The sequence below is a fragment of the Heteronotia binoei genome, chromosome 21 (assembly GCF_032191835.1).
Source record: "Heteronotia binoei isolate CCM8104 ecotype False Entrance Well chromosome 21, APGP_CSIRO_Hbin_v1, whole genome shotgun sequence".
Classification (NCBI taxonomy): domain Eukaryota; kingdom Metazoa; phylum Chordata; class Lepidosauria; order Squamata; family Gekkonidae; genus Heteronotia; species Heteronotia binoei.
This window is the reverse complement of record NC_083243.1, coordinates 165956789-165974341: the sequence shown is the minus strand read 5'-3', so window position 1 is coordinate 165974341 and position 17553 is coordinate 165956789. Positions and strand designations below refer to the sequence as shown.

Below are 17553 nucleotides of genomic sequence, written 5' to 3'. Positions count from 1 at the left end.
AGGAGCCCTCAGCTGTGGTAAGAAGTCTTGCCATCAACAGTAATAGTTGAAATGGAAGTCAGGACAGTGGTGGCTCAGGACAGAGCATCTGTTTTGTATGCAGAATGTCTGTATCTTCAATTAAAAGGTTATTAGGTGATGGAAAAGACTTCTATCTGAGAACTTTGGAAGCAGTTGCCAGTCAGCATAAACTCTACTTACCTTGAGAAACCAATGGTCTGACTTAGAATAAGTAGAGAGCAATTCCTCAGCCTCCTCACTCATAATGTGGTGCTTGTAATGTTACTTAGAAGTACTAGTGAATTCCATAGAGAAAGCACAAAAGAGAATCTCTGGAATAATACAACTACATCAATTCTTAGGGCTTTGAAGAGCAATCTGGCCCAACTATATCATTCACATCGATACATTTACCTGAGCAGTTGTAAATGCCATCACACTAAATATAAAAGGTGTCCAGGAAGTTCCAAAGTGGTAGATAATGATCCAGGCAGCAAGGTCCAACAAAATGATGTGTAGGAATGTGAGGGCAAAGAAGAGATAATTGGCATTCATGAGTCCCATCTTCCTTACAGTAACGTAGAGATCACGAAAATCCTTTAACAGTGACTCCTGTGAGAGAATCAACATTAAAGCTCTTTTCTCAGTATGTGCAATAGCAAAGACATTCTGTGTTAAAATGATTTAGATTCATTTATCTACAACTCTACACAGAAGGTTGTTGTGGGAGAGCATACGTTAGCTGCATGGGAAGTGTTACTGTATTATTTAGTATTCAGTATCAGTTTAGTATTATCCAAGGTTTAGTATTATCCCTAGTATTGTTTACATAAAGCCCTTGGGAGAGATCATTTGTAGATTCTGGGTGGGGCGTCAGAAATATGCTAGTGACACCCAGCTCTACATTTCATCAGTTGAACTACCAGAAGCAGCTTTCATCCTGGGGCTGTTCATTATAGCCATAGTTAAGCAGCTACAGATGAACATGAATCTTTACAAGAGGTAATATTCATCTATAAAACTGAAATTTTTGAAGGTATCATCCTAATTTTTCATGGGGGGGGGGGGCGTTCAGTTGGTTTTGTTTGAAAACATTTCAGAATTTGGGAGTCATGTTGGAACCTGCTCTGTTAGCAGAAAAACAATTAAGTGACATCTTCCATTTTTAGCTTGTGTAGAAGATGGCTCCCCAGTGGGGTCCCCACATTGACTCAGCTGGCCTAGCCATGCTGATCCATGACTCAGTAACATTAAGATGAGACTATTGTACTGCTGTCTGCATAGGACTACCCTTGAAGACAATTTGTAAACTCCAGTTGGTCCACAGTGCATAGGCACGTCTATAATAGGAGGCAAAGAATAATACTCATGTTACACGTGGGCTCCGGACACTTTATCGGTTGCCTATTAGTTGCTGAGTTCAATTCAAAATGTTGGTTACTGTCTTTATACTGCAATTCATTCATTCATTCATTCATTCATTCATTCATTCATTCATTCATTCATTCATTCATTCCTGTCCTTCCTGCAAGCAGACTCAAGGTAGGTTACAAGGTCACATAAATCACGATGATAACACAATATCACATTTAATCATGTAAAATCAGAAAGTAAAAATCAGGATGGTAATGAAAAACCAACATGAGGCATTGCTTTAGCAGCGACACGCTGATGGACCCTTCTAAACTGATAGGTGTTGGCCATTGACTACAAGGTCAAGGCTACTGGTAGAATGGAAGAAGTTGGATGCCCACTGCCTCAGCTAAAAGCCCAGCAGAACAGCTCCATCTTGCAGGCCCTTCGGAATTATAATAGATCCCTCAGGGGTCTGATCTCAATTGAGAGCTTGTTCCACCTGGCTGGAGCCACAGCTGTAAAGGCCCTGGACTAGCTGAGGCTAGCTGGATATCCTTCAGACCAGGGACAAGCAGAATGTTGGTCAACACTTGTGCCACCACATTCTGCACCAGCTGCAGTTTCTGGGTCAAGTTCAAGGGCAGTCCTGCATAAAGGTACAATAGTCTAGTCTGGAAGTGACCATTGCATGGATCATTGTAGCTACATCCTGGAAAGTGAGACAGGGAACTAGCTGCTTGACCAACCAAAGATGATAAAAGGCTGACCTCGCAACAGTGCCAACCTGGGCCTCGATAGAAAGCAAAGCATCCAGAATTACCCCTGGACTCTTTACCCTCAGCACTGGCTCCAAAGGTATCCTGTTGAGGGTCGGGAGCTAGATTCCCAATCCCAGATCCCCCTTCATGGCTCAAATACAGGACCTCCATCTTCATTGAATTAAATTTCAGTTGGCTCTGTTTAAGCCATCCCACCACAGCCTGTAACACTTTAGCTAATATCTCTGGGGTGCAGCTCGGCCATCCATCCATCAATAGATAGAGCAGGATGTCATCAGCATACTGATGACAACTCAGCCTATACCCCTGGACCAACAGGCAAGGGGAAGCATGTTATCCTTCGTCTAGTCAGAAGAAATCCCACTGTGATCAATAATAGGTACTCCCAGGTAAGTGCGGGTATGATTGCATACTTAAAGTTCTTCATGGCCTGGGACACACATATCTATAGGACAACATTTCCTGGTACAACCTCCATGGCAACTCACCAGAACAAGCACTGCTAAAATTCCATCCTGCAGATCCCTTCCCCCCCCCCACACACACAAGCAGCCATAAAAGCCAGGTCCCAGCCAAGAAGCTCCCTGGATGTGATTATGGGAGCAAACTCACCTGTTACTTCCTCCCATAGCAATGCCAGTCAAGTTAAAGATAAAGAACTCTGGACCCAACCAGCAGCAGAATGTGAGGAGGCTTGGATCTGTTGTAAATATTTTCCAAGTCTAACCAATTGACATGGGCATGTCTATTGCCTCTTTCATACCACTGCCATCTGCATCCAAGCCAAGAAGCCCTTGCACAAGCCCCTGGCCTGAGACGAGAGGCACAGGCTCACCTGTCACCTTCTCTGTCTGCCATTAGTCAGGAGTGGGCCAACAACCTAGAATCTAACTGATGCCAGCACAGGAGGACACAATGGGCAAGCCTATACTCATAATTGCTGCCAATGGTTGGGTTTGAGTGACCGTCCAGAGTAATGATCTGACAGGTACCATTCAGCGCCATTCTGGTCAAAGGACCAGAATATACAGATGTATCTTTGAGACTGAGATAACTACTCAGTGTATCCAACTGAGATCAAAGCATAAATATAACCTTTGAGACACTCACATTTTTGCTGGGCTCACAACAGGGTTGATCTGGTGCCAGCTCTCCAATTAGCAGTGAGCTCAAGTATTTCTTCACCAAAGCTTCATTCTTGTGAAAAGCTGAGAAGGCATCCTATGAAGCACAATAGAAATGAAACATGAAACATGAAAGAAAGAAAGAAAGAAAGAAAGAAAGAAAGAAAGAAAGAAAGAAAGAAAGAAAGAAAGAAAGAAAGAAAGAAAGAAAGAAAGAAAGAAAGAAAGCATTCCAGAAATATTTTCCACAGGAACAATCAGGAAAGCTATTTTACAATGTCAGCCACAAAGACACTGGCAAATATGATCAGGTAAGGAAGGTTGTGCCTGAACCAGGCTAGTCTGATCTTGTCAGACCTCAGAAGATAAGTAGGGTCAGCCCTGGAAGTTCAGGGGTCCTATGTCAATGGCAAACCACCTCTGTTAGTCTCTTGGCTTGAAAATCCTACGGGGTCATCAGAAATTGGCTGAGGCTTGATAGTAAAAAAAAGTGCCATAAGAACGATGTCTGTAACTGCATTTACCAGAAGTTCCAGCAAGAAAAGTGTAGTAGCATAAAATGTAAGAGTGAGAGAAATAACCTGGTCACTTCCAGGTTAGATTACTGCAATTCACTCTATGTGGGCTTGCCCTTGAATCTGACACAGAAACTCCAGCTTGTGCAAAACATGGTGGCACACCTGCTGATTGCAATGCCTATATGGGCAGGAATCCAGCTGGTGCTCTGCCAGTTGCACTGCCTACCAGTACCAGTTGAATACTGAATCCGCATCAAGGTGATGGTTTTAACATATAAAGCCCTTAATGTCCTGGGATCAGTATATCTAAGGTACCATATCTCTCCATATACCCCCCTAGAGAGCTCTACACTCTGCTGAGCAACATCTTTCGGTTATCCCTGGCCCAAAAGAGATCCACTTAACCTCAACTAGGGCCAGGAATTTCCATAGGAGATCAGCGCCATGCAGAGTTTGTTGCAATTCTGCAGGGCCTGCAAAGTGGAGCTGTTCTGGCAGGCTTTCAGCTGAGGCTCTGGACATTCTGAACATCTGGCCTCCCTGCCAGCGCTGCTCATTTTTATGCTTCTAATCTAGAACATGGATAGTGTGCAATTGTATTTATACCATTTCATTGATCAGCTATGGGTTTCTGGCTGAAATTGCCATCTTTTATCTAGTTAACTGTTTTTAAATTGTTTAATTTATTTTTTTTTCTTATGTAACTGGTTTTTAATTGTTCAGACTATGTTGTGACCCACCCTGAGCCCACCTGCAGGGAAGGCAGAATATAAAGACAAAGAAACAAAAAAACCCCAAAACAAACACTAAACCTTTTTACCAACCTACTTCCAGCTCCTCCCCATTCTCGTATGTGTGACAACTCTTTGTTTCCTCTAGAATCATGGCAAATGGGTCAAAGCTGTGATGAAAATGATCTCTGAACTTTATTTTTTATTATTTGATTTATATCCCACCCTCCCCACAAGTGGGCTAAGGGAGGGTTACAGAAATTGAAATATAACATACAGGTTAAAAGATTTAAAAGTACCATCAGAAAGCTCAATTCCCAGCATCCATTCAAAGTTATTATGACCATAGGGTCTTTCAACTTTATATATAAGTTAATATAGCTTTGTAATCGCATATTCTGCATTGCTCACACTATGCTAGCCTGGGCAGTTGGTTGTCCGTATTGTCATTTAATTTTGTATTCCTAGTTCTATTGCATTGTTCAATAACATTCTTTGTTATATGTCTTATACTGTTCAGTCACACCCTTGTTCATTTTGTTCAGTTTTGGACGCATCTTATTGTATTATTTATCTGAAGTCCTATGCTGTATGATCTCCCCTCTCTCTTCCCCCCTCCCCCTCCCTCTTTCTCTGTATTCTGTAATCCACCTTGAGCCCCAGTGAAAAAGGCAGACTATAAATAAATTTAAAAAAATAGGTAGATATGTGTCCGTATGCACACATTTAATAATGCTAGTTCCTCAGTGTTCTGTGATGGTAAGAAGAAGTGGGAGTCATTGGACTAAGGCTGCCAACTCTAGATTGGAATTCATGGAAATTTAGGGGTGGAACCTGCAGAGGATGGGGAAGGGAGGGACTTCAGCAGGGTATAATGCCATTAGGGAATGGCAGAGATAGGACCACAGAAATAATTTCATCATGGACCAAGGGCCAGTTTGCCCAGTCTGTGCATTCACATTTTCAACAAACCATCCATGGACTGTGAACTTTTTTAGGCAGTCTGGTCCATAGGAGCAGTCTGTGGGCCAGATAACCCTGCACTGAGGCATTAATTGTCAACACAACTGGGGTGATGTTCCATCATAGCCCTTCTGCAGCACTGGAAAAGCCAACAAGAGACCTCCCATTCTGCTCTTGGAAAGCAGGTAGAGGGGCATCCTGGGTATGTCTGCTGTGAGTCTGATGCTTCTAGCTTGCAGGGAGGTCTGCTATGAGTCTGATGCTTCTAGCTTCCTCCTTCCCCAAAGCCCATCTGCACATGACTTGGAAGGCAGGCAGAGGGGCATCCTCTGTTAGTTTGATGCCTCTAGCTTGCAGGGGGTCCATTCAACACACTCCTGAAACTGTGGCTGTAATTTCCCCAAAGGGCACTTTCCTGGGGTTACCAATGCTCAGCAAACTTGGAGGGCAGGTAGAGGAGAGTCATCTGGAAACTCACTGCAAATTTGGCATCTCTAACACTTGGAGGGCCATTCTACCACGTCACAAAGTCACAAACCACACAAACCAATCCTTTAAACGAAAAGGTCAATGAAACTTCAGGGTTGATAAAACCCACAACCCGCAAACCTATACAGACCTCAATTTTTCTGGTCCATGCCCATCCCTAAATGTGACACGCTCCACTCTTCAAAGCAGCCATTTGCTTCAGGGAAACTGATCTGTGCAGATCAGCTGTAATTCTGGGAGATCTCCAGGTCTTACCTGGAGGTCGCCACCTCTATGCTGGATATTGTATTTTATCGCAACAACTCAGGATCTACAAGGTCCAGAGATGGCTCAAGACATTTTGATGTCTGAAGAAGAAAAAATGGCGCCCCAAACATACACTGGTAGGGAAAAGAGAAATGAAATTATGGACAATTTGCCACCCTCTAATAGTACAACAAAATCTGATACCTTAGGTCAGGGATGTCAAACATGCAACCCGGGGGCCAAATCAGGCCCCCGAGCAACTGGCTGTCATCTGTTTCCTTCTATCTCGCTTGCTTCCATCTTCATAACAGCTTGCTTTGCAAGGCTTGCTCAATCACACAGAAGCTACAGAGCAAAAACTCTATTTTCTCCACTGGCTGAGGCTCCTGTCTTGGAAAGGAAGGGGGGAGGGAGAGTTTGCTTTTCCAGGCTCTCTCAGTCATACAACAGGGCTACTGAGCCAAGCCTCTCTTCCTTCTATTGGCTGAGGCTCATCCTCATCCTGGCCCCCTGGGGAAGGAAGGAAAGAGCCAGAACTTCCTTTGCCCAGTTCACTGGATCCCATGGGAGAAAACACCTTTAAAACCAACAAGTGCTGTTTTAAGTATGTTTTAAGGTTGTTGTTTTTTAAAAAATCTTTAATTGTGTTGGTCTGTGTCCTTTATAAAATTTATATCTCTGCTGCCTAGCATTACATTTTGATAAGACCCTAGCTGTTGTGAAACCCACCACTTGCCCCCTTGATCCTTGTCCATCATTGCTGGTTAAAGCCTGCAGTGACGGCATACAAACTCCCCTGAAGAAGATCATCAACTTGTCCCTCTCAACAGGGGCATTCCTGGGGGCCTTGAAGGAAGCAGTGGTCCATCCTCTCCTGAAGACACCATCTTTGGACCCTACAGTCCTAGCAAACTACCACCCAGTCTTGAACTTGCCGTTCCTGGGCAAGGTAGTGGAGAGGGTGGTGGCAACGCAGCTTCAGGCTTTCTTGGAGGACGCTGACATCCTGGATCCCTTCCAGTTCGGCTTCCACCCTGCTCATGGGATGGAGATGGTGCTGGTTGCCTTGGTGGATCATCTCTGGAGGCATCTGGAGCGAGGCAGTTTGGCGCTGCTGATTCTTCTTGATCTGTCAGCAGCGTTCAATACGATCAACCATGAAGTGTTGGCCTACCACCTTGCCAACGCAGGGATACAGGGGCTGACCTTACAATGGCTGGTCTCCTTTCTCCAAAGTCAGGGACAGAGGGTGGCACTCGGAGGTGAACTATCCCAGCAGCACCAATTACAATGTGGTGTGCCACAGGGAGCAATTCTTTCCCCTATGTTATTTAACATCTACATACACCTCCTTGCCCAGATTATCTGGATATATGGGCTGGGGTGTCATCAATATGCAGATGACACCCAGTTCTATCTGCTGATGGATGTCCACCCGGATTCAGCCCTGGCAGGACTTGATAGGGCATTGCAAGCTGTGGCTGGTTGGTTGCAACAGAGCTGGCTGAAATTGAATCCATCAAAGATGGAGGTCCTGTGCCTGGGTTCCAGGGGGCTGGAATCAGAGATCAGGCTCCCATCCTTTGATAGGGCTCCATTGATACCCATGTCAGGGGTGAAGAGTGAAGGAAAGGTCAGAAGTTTGGCACACCAGCCTTGGCCTGAATTCATCTATAGACTTAGAAGCCAGTCTTAAGATTTTGTGTACTTTGCCCTTATGCAAGAGTGCTGATGCTCTTAGAATGTTACCTTTCACCTCCTTCTTGGAATACACATTTGTGGTAGAGCTAAGGTAAACATCTGTCTCCTTATTCTGCATGCTTTTAGTAAATGATTGTGTAAAAAAAAGCGTATAAAAATAAACGACCACTGTCAGACAAACAGACCAGTGCGTAGAACCTCAGCCCTGTGTCGTGATTCCTTCAGAAGAGCTTGGGAGTATTCCTGGATGCCTCTCTGACTATGGAGGCCCAGGTTACCACCACTGCCAGATCAGCCTTTTTCCATCTGAGGTGGGTCAGACAGTTGGTCTTGTATCTTGCTTTCCACAAACTGGCCACAGTGACACATGCAATGGTCACTTCCAGGCTAGATTATTGTAACTCAACATGGGGCTATCCTTGACCCTTCTCCAGAAACTTCAGTTGGTGCAGAACACTGCTGCGTGGATGTTGACATCATCACCTATATGGGCACAGATCCATCCTGTGCTGTCTGAACTGCACTGGCTACAGTGTTCCCTCTAAACTGAGTTAGTGTGAGCTAGCTCAGGGATTTTTAGCCTCCAGCTCACACATTTTTGTCTTAGCTCAGGAAAAATGGCCCCAGAGCACAATTTATGCAGTAGCTCACAATTTTAATGCCAATAGCTCACAACTTTAATACCAGTAGCTCACAAAGTAGAATTTTTGCTCACAAGACTCTGCAGCTTAGAGGGAACATTGACTGGCTACCAACTGAGAACTGGATCCAGTTCAAGGCGCTGATATTTACCTTTAAAGCCCTATATGGCCAGGGGCCAGCATACCTTCGGGACCGCCTCCCCCTGTATGAACCCTGTAGGCCTCAATGATCAGTGACCCAACACCTTTTGGTGATAACTGGCCCCAGAAACATCCATTTGGCCTCAACGAGGCCCAGGAGCTTTTCGGCCCTGGCCCCTGCCTGGTGGAATGAGCTCCCCCTGGAGATTCGGGCCCTGCGGATCTACTGCAGTTCCACAGGGACTGTAAATCAAAGCTCTTTTGCCAAGCTTTCAGCTAAGGCAGTGGATGTCACTTGTTATTGGCCTCCCCCCCCTTTCATTCCATCTCAGTGCTGTAGGACCTGCTGGACCTGAACAATAGACCATGTTCGTGAGGCAGATTTTAGTCTCTGCTCTGTAATTTTAGATTTTATATATTTTAACTGGTTTTTAACTGTTGTCTTTTATGATGTAACCTGCCCTAAGCCTGTTCTGTGGGAAGGGTGGGCTAAAAATCGAATAAAATAAAAAATTATGACATATGGCCCTGTCTCATTTATGTCAGAACCAGCCCTCATAACAAATGAGTTTGACACCCCTGCCTTATATGGTTCCCAGAGCTAGGCCAAGAAATGTTGCTGCCTGAAGCAGAATAGCAAGCAGTGTCTCTTCCCAAACTTTTATCCTTTCTCACATAGCACGATGACCATAGCATTACGCATTACAAGTACCAAACTGGAAGGCAATTCCATGTAACCTGCCCTAAGCCTGTTCTGTGGGAAGGGTGGGCTAAAAATCGAATAAAATAAAAAATTATGACATATGGCCCTGTCTCATTTATGTCAGAACCAGCCCTCATAACAAATGAGTTTGACACCCCTGCCTTATATGGTTCCCAGAGCTAGGCCAAGAAATGTTGCTGCCTGAAGCAGAATAGCAAGCAGTGTCTCTTCCCAAACTTTTATCCTTTCTCACATAGCATGATGACCATAGCATTACGCATTACAAGTACCAAACTGGAAGGCAATTAGGTGATTAGAAGGTACACACCAATTGAACTTATAAGAACATAAGAGAAGCCATGTTGGATCAGGCCAATGGCCCATCCAGTCCAACACTCTGTGTCACACAGTGGCCAAATATACACACACACACGCATATATATACACACTGTGGCTAATAGCCACTGATGGACCTCTGCTTCATATTTTTATCTAACCCCCTCTTGAAGCTGGCTATGCTTGTAGCCACCACCAACTCCTGTGGCAGTGAATTCCACATGTTAATCACCCTTTGGGTGAAGAAGTACCTCCTTTTATCTGTTTTAACCTAACTGCTCAGCAATTTCATTGAATGCCCACGAGTTCTTGTATTGTGAGAAAGGGAGAAAAGTACTTCTTTCTCTACTTTCTCCATCCCATGCATTATCTTGGAAACCTCTATCATGTCACCCCGCAGTCAACGTTTCTCCAAGCTAAAGAGCCCCAAGCGTTTTAACCTTTCTTCATAGGGAAAGTGTTCCAACCCTTTAATCATTCTAGTTGCTTTTTTCTGGACTTTTTCTAATGCTATAATATCCTTTTTAAGGTGCGGTGACCAGAATTGCACACAGTATTCCACCATCGATTTATACAGGGGCGTTATGATACTGGCTGATTTGTTTTCAGTTCGCTTCCTAATAATTCCCAGCATGGCGTTGGCCTTTTTTATTGCAATCGCACACTGTCTTGACATTTTCAGTGAGTTATCTACCACAACCCCAAGATCTCTCTCTTGGTCAGTCTCTGCTAGTTCACACCCCATCAACTTGTATTTGTAGCTGGGATTCTTGGCCCCAATGTGCATTACTTTGCACTTGGCCACATTGAACCTCATCTGCCACGTTGACGCCCACTCACCCAGCCTCAACAGATCCCTTTGGAGTTCCTCACAATCCTCTCTGGTTCTCACCACCCTGAACAATTTAGTGTCATCTGCAAACTTGGCCACTTCACTGCTCACTCCCAACTCCAAATCATTTATGAAAAAGTTAAAGAGCATGGGACCCAGTACTGAGCCTTGCGGCACCCCATTGCTTACCGTCCTCCACTGCGAAGACTGCCCATTTTTACTCACTCTCTGCTTCCTATTAATTAGCCAGTTTTTGATCCACAAGAGGACCTGTCCTTTTACTCCATGACTCTCGAGCTTTCTAAGGAGCCTTTGATGAGTAACTTTATCAAAAGCTTTCTGGAAGTCAAGGTAAACAACATCTATTGGGTCTCCTTTGTCCACATGTTTGTTCACCCTCTCAAAGAAATGCAACAGGTTAGTGAGGCAAGATCTTCCCTTACAGAACCCATGCTGAGTCTTCCTCAATAACCCGTGTTCATCAATGTGCCTACTCATTCTGTCCTTGATAATGGTTTCTACCAACTTTCCCGGTATTGAAGTCAGACTGACTGGCCTGTAATTTCCCGGATCTTCTCTGGAACCCTTTTTAAAGATGCGGGTGACATTTGCTACCTTCCAGTCCTCAGGAACGGAGGCAGATTTCAATGAAAGATTACATATACACAAAACATAACAAATAATAAAATTACCCAAGTGTTAATTCAGCAATGGTTGAACTATGGCCACCAAGCTAGTAATGAAAGAGTCGTTATGCCTCTAAGCCTGGTGATGTGACTAATTTAAAGCAGGCTAGGAAGCAAAAACTCAGGCATGGTTACAATGGAGGAGGGGTCCTGCAAGATAGCAGCTGAAGTATAGACCATCTCTGTCTGCATATGTAGATAGTGAATGGCCAGCAGCAACATCTTTGCTGACTCCATGGGGCACTGCTGGGCATTCAGCAACCCTGTACCTTCACAGAACCACTTTCTGCCTCAGCTGCTGCCTTGAGTCTCCCTCCAGCACAGATGTGACAGGGTCTATTTTGAGAGATTAGTAATGATGAGGTGTCAGAAGTCTAGGATTTACTGCTGCAAGAAGAGATTGCATAGTGGCACGGACTCTGATAGTATATTTCTGCCAGGATTCTGTTAGGTAGGTTATCTGCAGCTGTTCAAACTACATAAGCCTGTGTGGTAACTGAGGCCAGAACCCTCCCACACACAGCTCCCACACACACGCAATCTCCAAGTTAAGGCCCAGCACTAAACCTGCTACTCCCCAGTCTGAAGCCCCGTTTCAGATGCTTCATAATGAGGCTAGCTCTGTAGCCTGCCCCACCCTGCATGAATGAAAACATAACAAACTGTTATGCCATGGCCAATGGCTGGGGTTGATGGGAGTTGTAGGCAAAAAACATCTGGAGAGCTCCCATTGGCCACCCCTGTGTTATGCAAAGGAGCTCGCTTTTGTCAGGTTAATTGGCTTGTAAAGGACCAGACATGTTGCCAGGGATTTCAGTTCTTTTACAAAGTGTTACTAAAACTTATCAAAGATTTCAGGTTTTCATGGCTGGTAACATCATTAGGGTTTGTAGAATCTTTCGGGCTCAAGTGCCGTGTTCTACTGGAGAAAGTTTTCCTTCCAGACGTTTCGTTCTCAGCTGTGGAGAACATCCTCAGTGGCGTTGCAGCTGGAGCAGGCGCTCTGACCTTCTTGGCTGCTGTGCATTGAGTGAGTGCACAGCAGCCAAGAAGGTCAGAGCGCCTGCTCCAGCTGCAACACCACTGAGGATGTTCTCCGCAGCTGAGAACGAAATGTCTGGAAGGAAAACTTTCTCCAGTAGAACACGGCACTTGAGCCCGAAAGATTCTACAAACCCTAATGTTACTAAAACTGTTAGCAATGATTTTTAAATTTCTCATAACTACTGTTTCAGCCTCCCATCTCCTCATTTCAGTTTGTGCCTCCCTTATCCAAAGCAAGCCTCTGGTTCTTTATTTTCAAATACCACATTGATTTCTAGCTCATGAAAGGTACACAATTCTCACATTATTAGTGTGTCAATAAATCAAAAATGTACAGTATGCTATAATATGTGTATTTGTGACATACAATATAAATTGCATATGGAAAGCCATATAACATGTATGTGCAATGCAAATTAATCTATAAAACCAACATCAAAACAGAAGATAAGAAACCATTCACAGAAATGTGTATATTAAAAGACATTAAACAGGGAATATTCTATAATCCCATTAAAGAATGACAGTTTCATATTTGAATGAATCCTTAATGTCAAGAATGCACACCAAGAACTGTAAAAATAAAATGTCACAGTGTTCATGCTCAGCAGATGCATGTTCTTAAATGAAGGAAGTGTGTGAACATGGCATTAAAGAGAACTTCCTGCTGTGTCTGTGGTCTCAGCAAACACTGGAGGAAACAACGGTTTGCTTGGTTTAAATAAATTTAACATGACTTCTGAAGTCTCATGAATGAGAATATGATCCTATAAACAGTTGCAGGAAGGGAATGGGACCTGATTTGATTATAAAAGCTGCTGTAAAAGACCTAAGCCATTTCACACATCATGCTATCTCTATGCCAGATGTGTATGATTGTTGATTGTTCATTTTTGCCTCCCTATACAAACAGACCTATGATCAATACTTTGTCATCTATTGTTCTTGAAAATCAGGTACACATGGTCCAAGTCATCATGGAAAGCCCTTCCACCTGCTGCTTCCACATGAAAGACCAGGCCTAGCAGAGATGATTCCTTCATCTTCAGTCTTTTCTTTGTAATTCCCTCTCCATTGGTATCCCAACTAGCATCTCTCTCACTCTTACTCTCATTCTGTGTGTGTCTCTCTGAGAAACCTTCTGCATAACAAGCTTTCCATAACAAGGTTTTCTTCATTTTCTATAGTTCCCATGATGTTAAATCTTGGCTACCTTGCAGCAAAAGACAAAAAAAAATCTCACCGTAGCATCCTGTCCTGCAAAATGGCTGATGACACGACTTCCTCCCGGATGCTTCCGGTAGAAGTTGCTGATATCATAAACCTTCCTGTTGATGACCAGCCATTGGTCCTGCTTGGAAGACCCCTGACCTGAGTGAATTGCAATCTCTTCCCAGGTAAACAGCTGTGGAACACTGGCACCAGTTTCTGGTTTAACCTGTGTAGGTTCTGACTGTGGAGGCATTCTGTATACCCAGTAGTGAGCTTCTCCTCCGTTTTCTGCTGCTCAACTGGATGCTATTCAGCTGTTGTAAACTCTACCAACTTCATGCCATGACTCAATGGAAGAGCAGAAGATGCTTTCTATCGACTACAAATCTTCCAGCCCCAACTGATTCCAGTTCTGCTCAGTCCTACGCTAATTCATGCTATTGCTTCATCTCGGATCATGACTTCCCTAGATAATATCAGTTATACTACTCCATGAATACATAATTGCTATTGCAAAATAGATGTGGGGTTTAAGGAGTTCATACCATGATTTACACTGAAGGTTCCACAGGACCCTTTGATGACACTGAAGGAGTATCATTTCAGGTGGCACCTAAACAGGAATGTGAGCAACATAATAAAAGATCCTGACAGATGCCATGGGTGGAGTGAGAGAAAAGGCATGATCATTTCCATAAAATTCCAATTCAAAAATATGTTACCATTTGACCATGTCTTTACAACAACGTTTTCCCAAAAATTTTGCAGCTGAGGCACACTTTTCTGACTTAAAATTGGAGGCACACTCAAAAGGGTTTACTTTAGAGACTGTATAAGCAAGCATTAGCTACCCTCAGAGGAGGCTGTGTTTTCTTGCAGTATATGTAGTTCCCTCTCAGTGAACACCTTGAAACTGACTGCTTGAGACAGTCAATTGACTTTCTTGGAACCAGGCTGTTCAGACTATATTCTTCTCAAACAGACCCTGGGGTGATAAGTCACAAGCTGCAGCACTGGAACAGCAGAAATCTGAGTCCCAATCAGTCCACAGTTTTAAGGTTACAGATCCCCACAATGGATTCCTTTTAGAAGTGGGTGTCTTGCTCAAATGAGAAAAATAAAAAGCAACACATGCTCTGTCAAAACAAATATTAGTTGACTGTAAGGCAAGGGGGGAAACTGAGGAGCATATTGCTAAAAACAATCAACGATCTGTAAATATATCACAATTGGAACACCAGCCTGAAAAGTAGCTGGGTCATTAGATGCCAAAGAGGTAAAAAAAAAACTAATCTGAGCTGTGTACAAGTGTGTGTGCAGGGGGAGGGAGGAAGTCCTGCAAGGATTCAGTATGACGTGTCTTCCAACCATATCCAGGGACCAGTTAACATGCTGCTTGGTCAATGTGGCTTACTCCCAGATAAGTTCAGAGAATAGTTGCCTTAGCTTATTTCTGCAATCCAACTCATAGAATGCAGTGCTCTGATATGCATAGTAGCTATTAGTTTCAGAGAGGGACAGTCTACAAGGATCTCTCCAGAGTTTGCAACCCCAGATGGGCGTTTTGGAGGGTGCTTCTGTCATTGCACTTAGACTGGGCAAGTGGCATCTTGAATGCCAGTTGTACAGAATTTAACGCTATCCACAGTTTGGGAAGCAATTTGAAGTTATAGTCAAAAGGCAAAGTAGACACAGTACAACAACATCCCACACAAAAATGCACCCAAAGCCATCAGAAAACTTATCCCTGATGAAGTTGCGATACGACAGGTCTGCTGAACTTTGTCATGTTGTCCTCATCCACAATTTCCAGTTGGTTTGTAGCCTCAGAGTATGCAAATGAATAACTTAAAACAATGGGAAAAGTAAGATTCCAGTAGCACCTTAAAGACTAACAAAATCTGTGGTAAAATATCAGCTTTCATGAGTCACTGTTCACTTTTCTTCAAGTCATGTCTCTTAGTGTCTACTCAAGACCATAGCCAGCCTTCCTCAATGGATGGCGCTGCAATAATTTCAGGTAGGAACATACGTTCATCAGCTAGTTTGCAGGGGTGACATCATAACTGAAAACACCCACTCCCTAAGCAGCTTGGCTTTAGAGGATTCAGGCCTTGGATGAAAAAGTTATCCCTCCCTGCTTTAAGTTACCCCTTCTTCCTTTTAACCTCTGTGTCATGCTTACAGTAGTCAACTAATGGCAGATGTTCTTTTACTTGAAATAACCCCTTCCCTTTTTTGAAAAAAATATGAAGGTGCAGCAAAACATTGTTCCAGATGGAGTGAGGAACTCACTGACGCTTTCCTGACTATATTCTTGCCTGTGCCTGAGACCCGTTTTAGGTCTGCCTGAGACCTGCTTTGGTCCTCATTTGTGAGAAAGGCAGGGTATGAGTGAAGCAGATAGATACATTTAAATAAATATACATCAATTATATCTTTTGGAGTCATGGGAGAGAGACATCCCTTGAGAAATTCCACCAGAACTTCAGCAACTTTCACCTCACCTTCAGCCAGTTCACACAATCACAGTGTGGACATTTCAAGGCAATTATGAAATACCAGAAACCAGGGGGGATTGGTGGGAATAAAAGGCCCTTATAAAACCACAGATCACTTCACTTACCTACATGATTTCAGTTACCATCTAGAGTCCAGTACACAATCCATTGTCTACACCTAAACTTGAGGATATAACTTCATTTGCTCAGTTCTTTGGATAGGAACGAACACAAGCTCAAGTACTCTTAAACTACAAAACACATAGTGCTAGGGTTGCCAATCCCCAGGTGGGGGCAGGGGATCCCCCGGTTTGGAGGCCCTCCCCCCCGCTTCAGGGTCATCAGAAAGCGGGGGGAGGGGAGTTAAATGTCTGCTGGGAACTCTGTTATTCCCTATGGAGATTTATTCCCATAGAAAATCATGGAGAATTGATCCACGGGTCTCTGGGTCTCTGGGGGGGCTGTTTTTTGGGGTAGAGGCACCAAATTTTCAGTATAGCATCTAGTGCCTCTCCCCAAAATACCCCCCAAGTTTCAAAAAGATTAGACCAGGGGGTCCAATTCTATGAGCCCCAAAAGAAGGTGCCCCTATCTTTCATGATTTCCTACGGAAGGAAGGAATTGAAAAGGTGTGCCGTCCCTTTAAATGTGATGGCCAGAACTCCCTTTGGAGTTCAATTATGCTTGATCTTTGCTCCACCCCAATGTCTCCTGGCTCCACCCCCAAAGTTCCCAGATATTTCTTGAATTGGACTTGGCAACCCTACATAGTGCTGTATAAATGCACCCTTTTAAGTCTCTTTCTGTTTTCTGTGCGCTATCATTGTGAGGCTTTTCATTTCGCCAATTCTTACTGATAGTGTTTCAGACTTTTTTATAGCATTAATATGCTTCCATCTAAAACTTCTCCTTTTCTTCTTCTTCTTTTGTCATAACACCAGAACCTGTGTTCACCAGATGACAGTCTGACAGCAGATTCAGGCTAGGCAAGAAAAAGTATTTCTTCACACTACAATTATTACTTTATAGAATTCACAGCTGAATGGCGTGGTGAAGGCTTTAAATTACAATTTCAAATATTTGCATTCTGTCATTAATGGCTATTGTGGTGGGGTAGTGAAAATGCTGGAGTACCATCTGGGAAACCAGGTTAAAGTTCCTACTGTACCAAGAAACTCATTGTGTGGTTTTGGGCCAGCCTTCCATTCTGTCAGCCAGACTTATATCACAAAGTTGTTTTGAGGATAAAACTGTTGTACACTTTGATCAGAATGGAGCAGGTGCAGAGGAGAGTGACAAAGATGATCAGGGGCCTGAAGACTAAGCCCTTTGAGGAAAGGATGAGGACTTGGGAATGTCCAGTCTGGAGAAGAGGGAATTGAGGGGGGACATGAATGCTCTCTTTAATTATTTAAAGGGCTGTCACTTAGAGGACGGCACTTCCCTTTTCACACTGGTTAGTCCCAATAGCATACATGCCAGGTGTGGCTGCTAGGTAGTAATATAGTGTCTTAATACTTGGTTGTGAAACAAAACTACTTATTACTCCA

General features: G+C 43.7%; 1 protein-coding gene across 1 annotated transcript in view; it reads right to left on the bottom strand.

Moving 5' to 3' along the window:
* The window catches only part of LOC132590227 (acyl-CoA (8-3)-desaturase-like), a 48033-nt gene extending 34136 nt beyond the window's left edge, over positions 1-13897 (bottom strand). The window contains exons 1-3 of the mRNA XM_060263195.1: positions 13534-13897; positions 3246-3356; positions 415-612 (exon numbers count right to left, since the gene is read on the bottom strand). Coding sequence (XP_060119178.1) covers positions 415-612; positions 3246-3356; positions 13534-13755 — 531 coding nt within the window. The 5' untranslated portion in view covers positions 13756-13897. The remainder of the gene's footprint in view (positions 1-414; positions 613-3245; positions 3357-13533) is intronic.
* Between the last annotated feature and the right edge of the window lie 3656 nt (positions 13898-17553).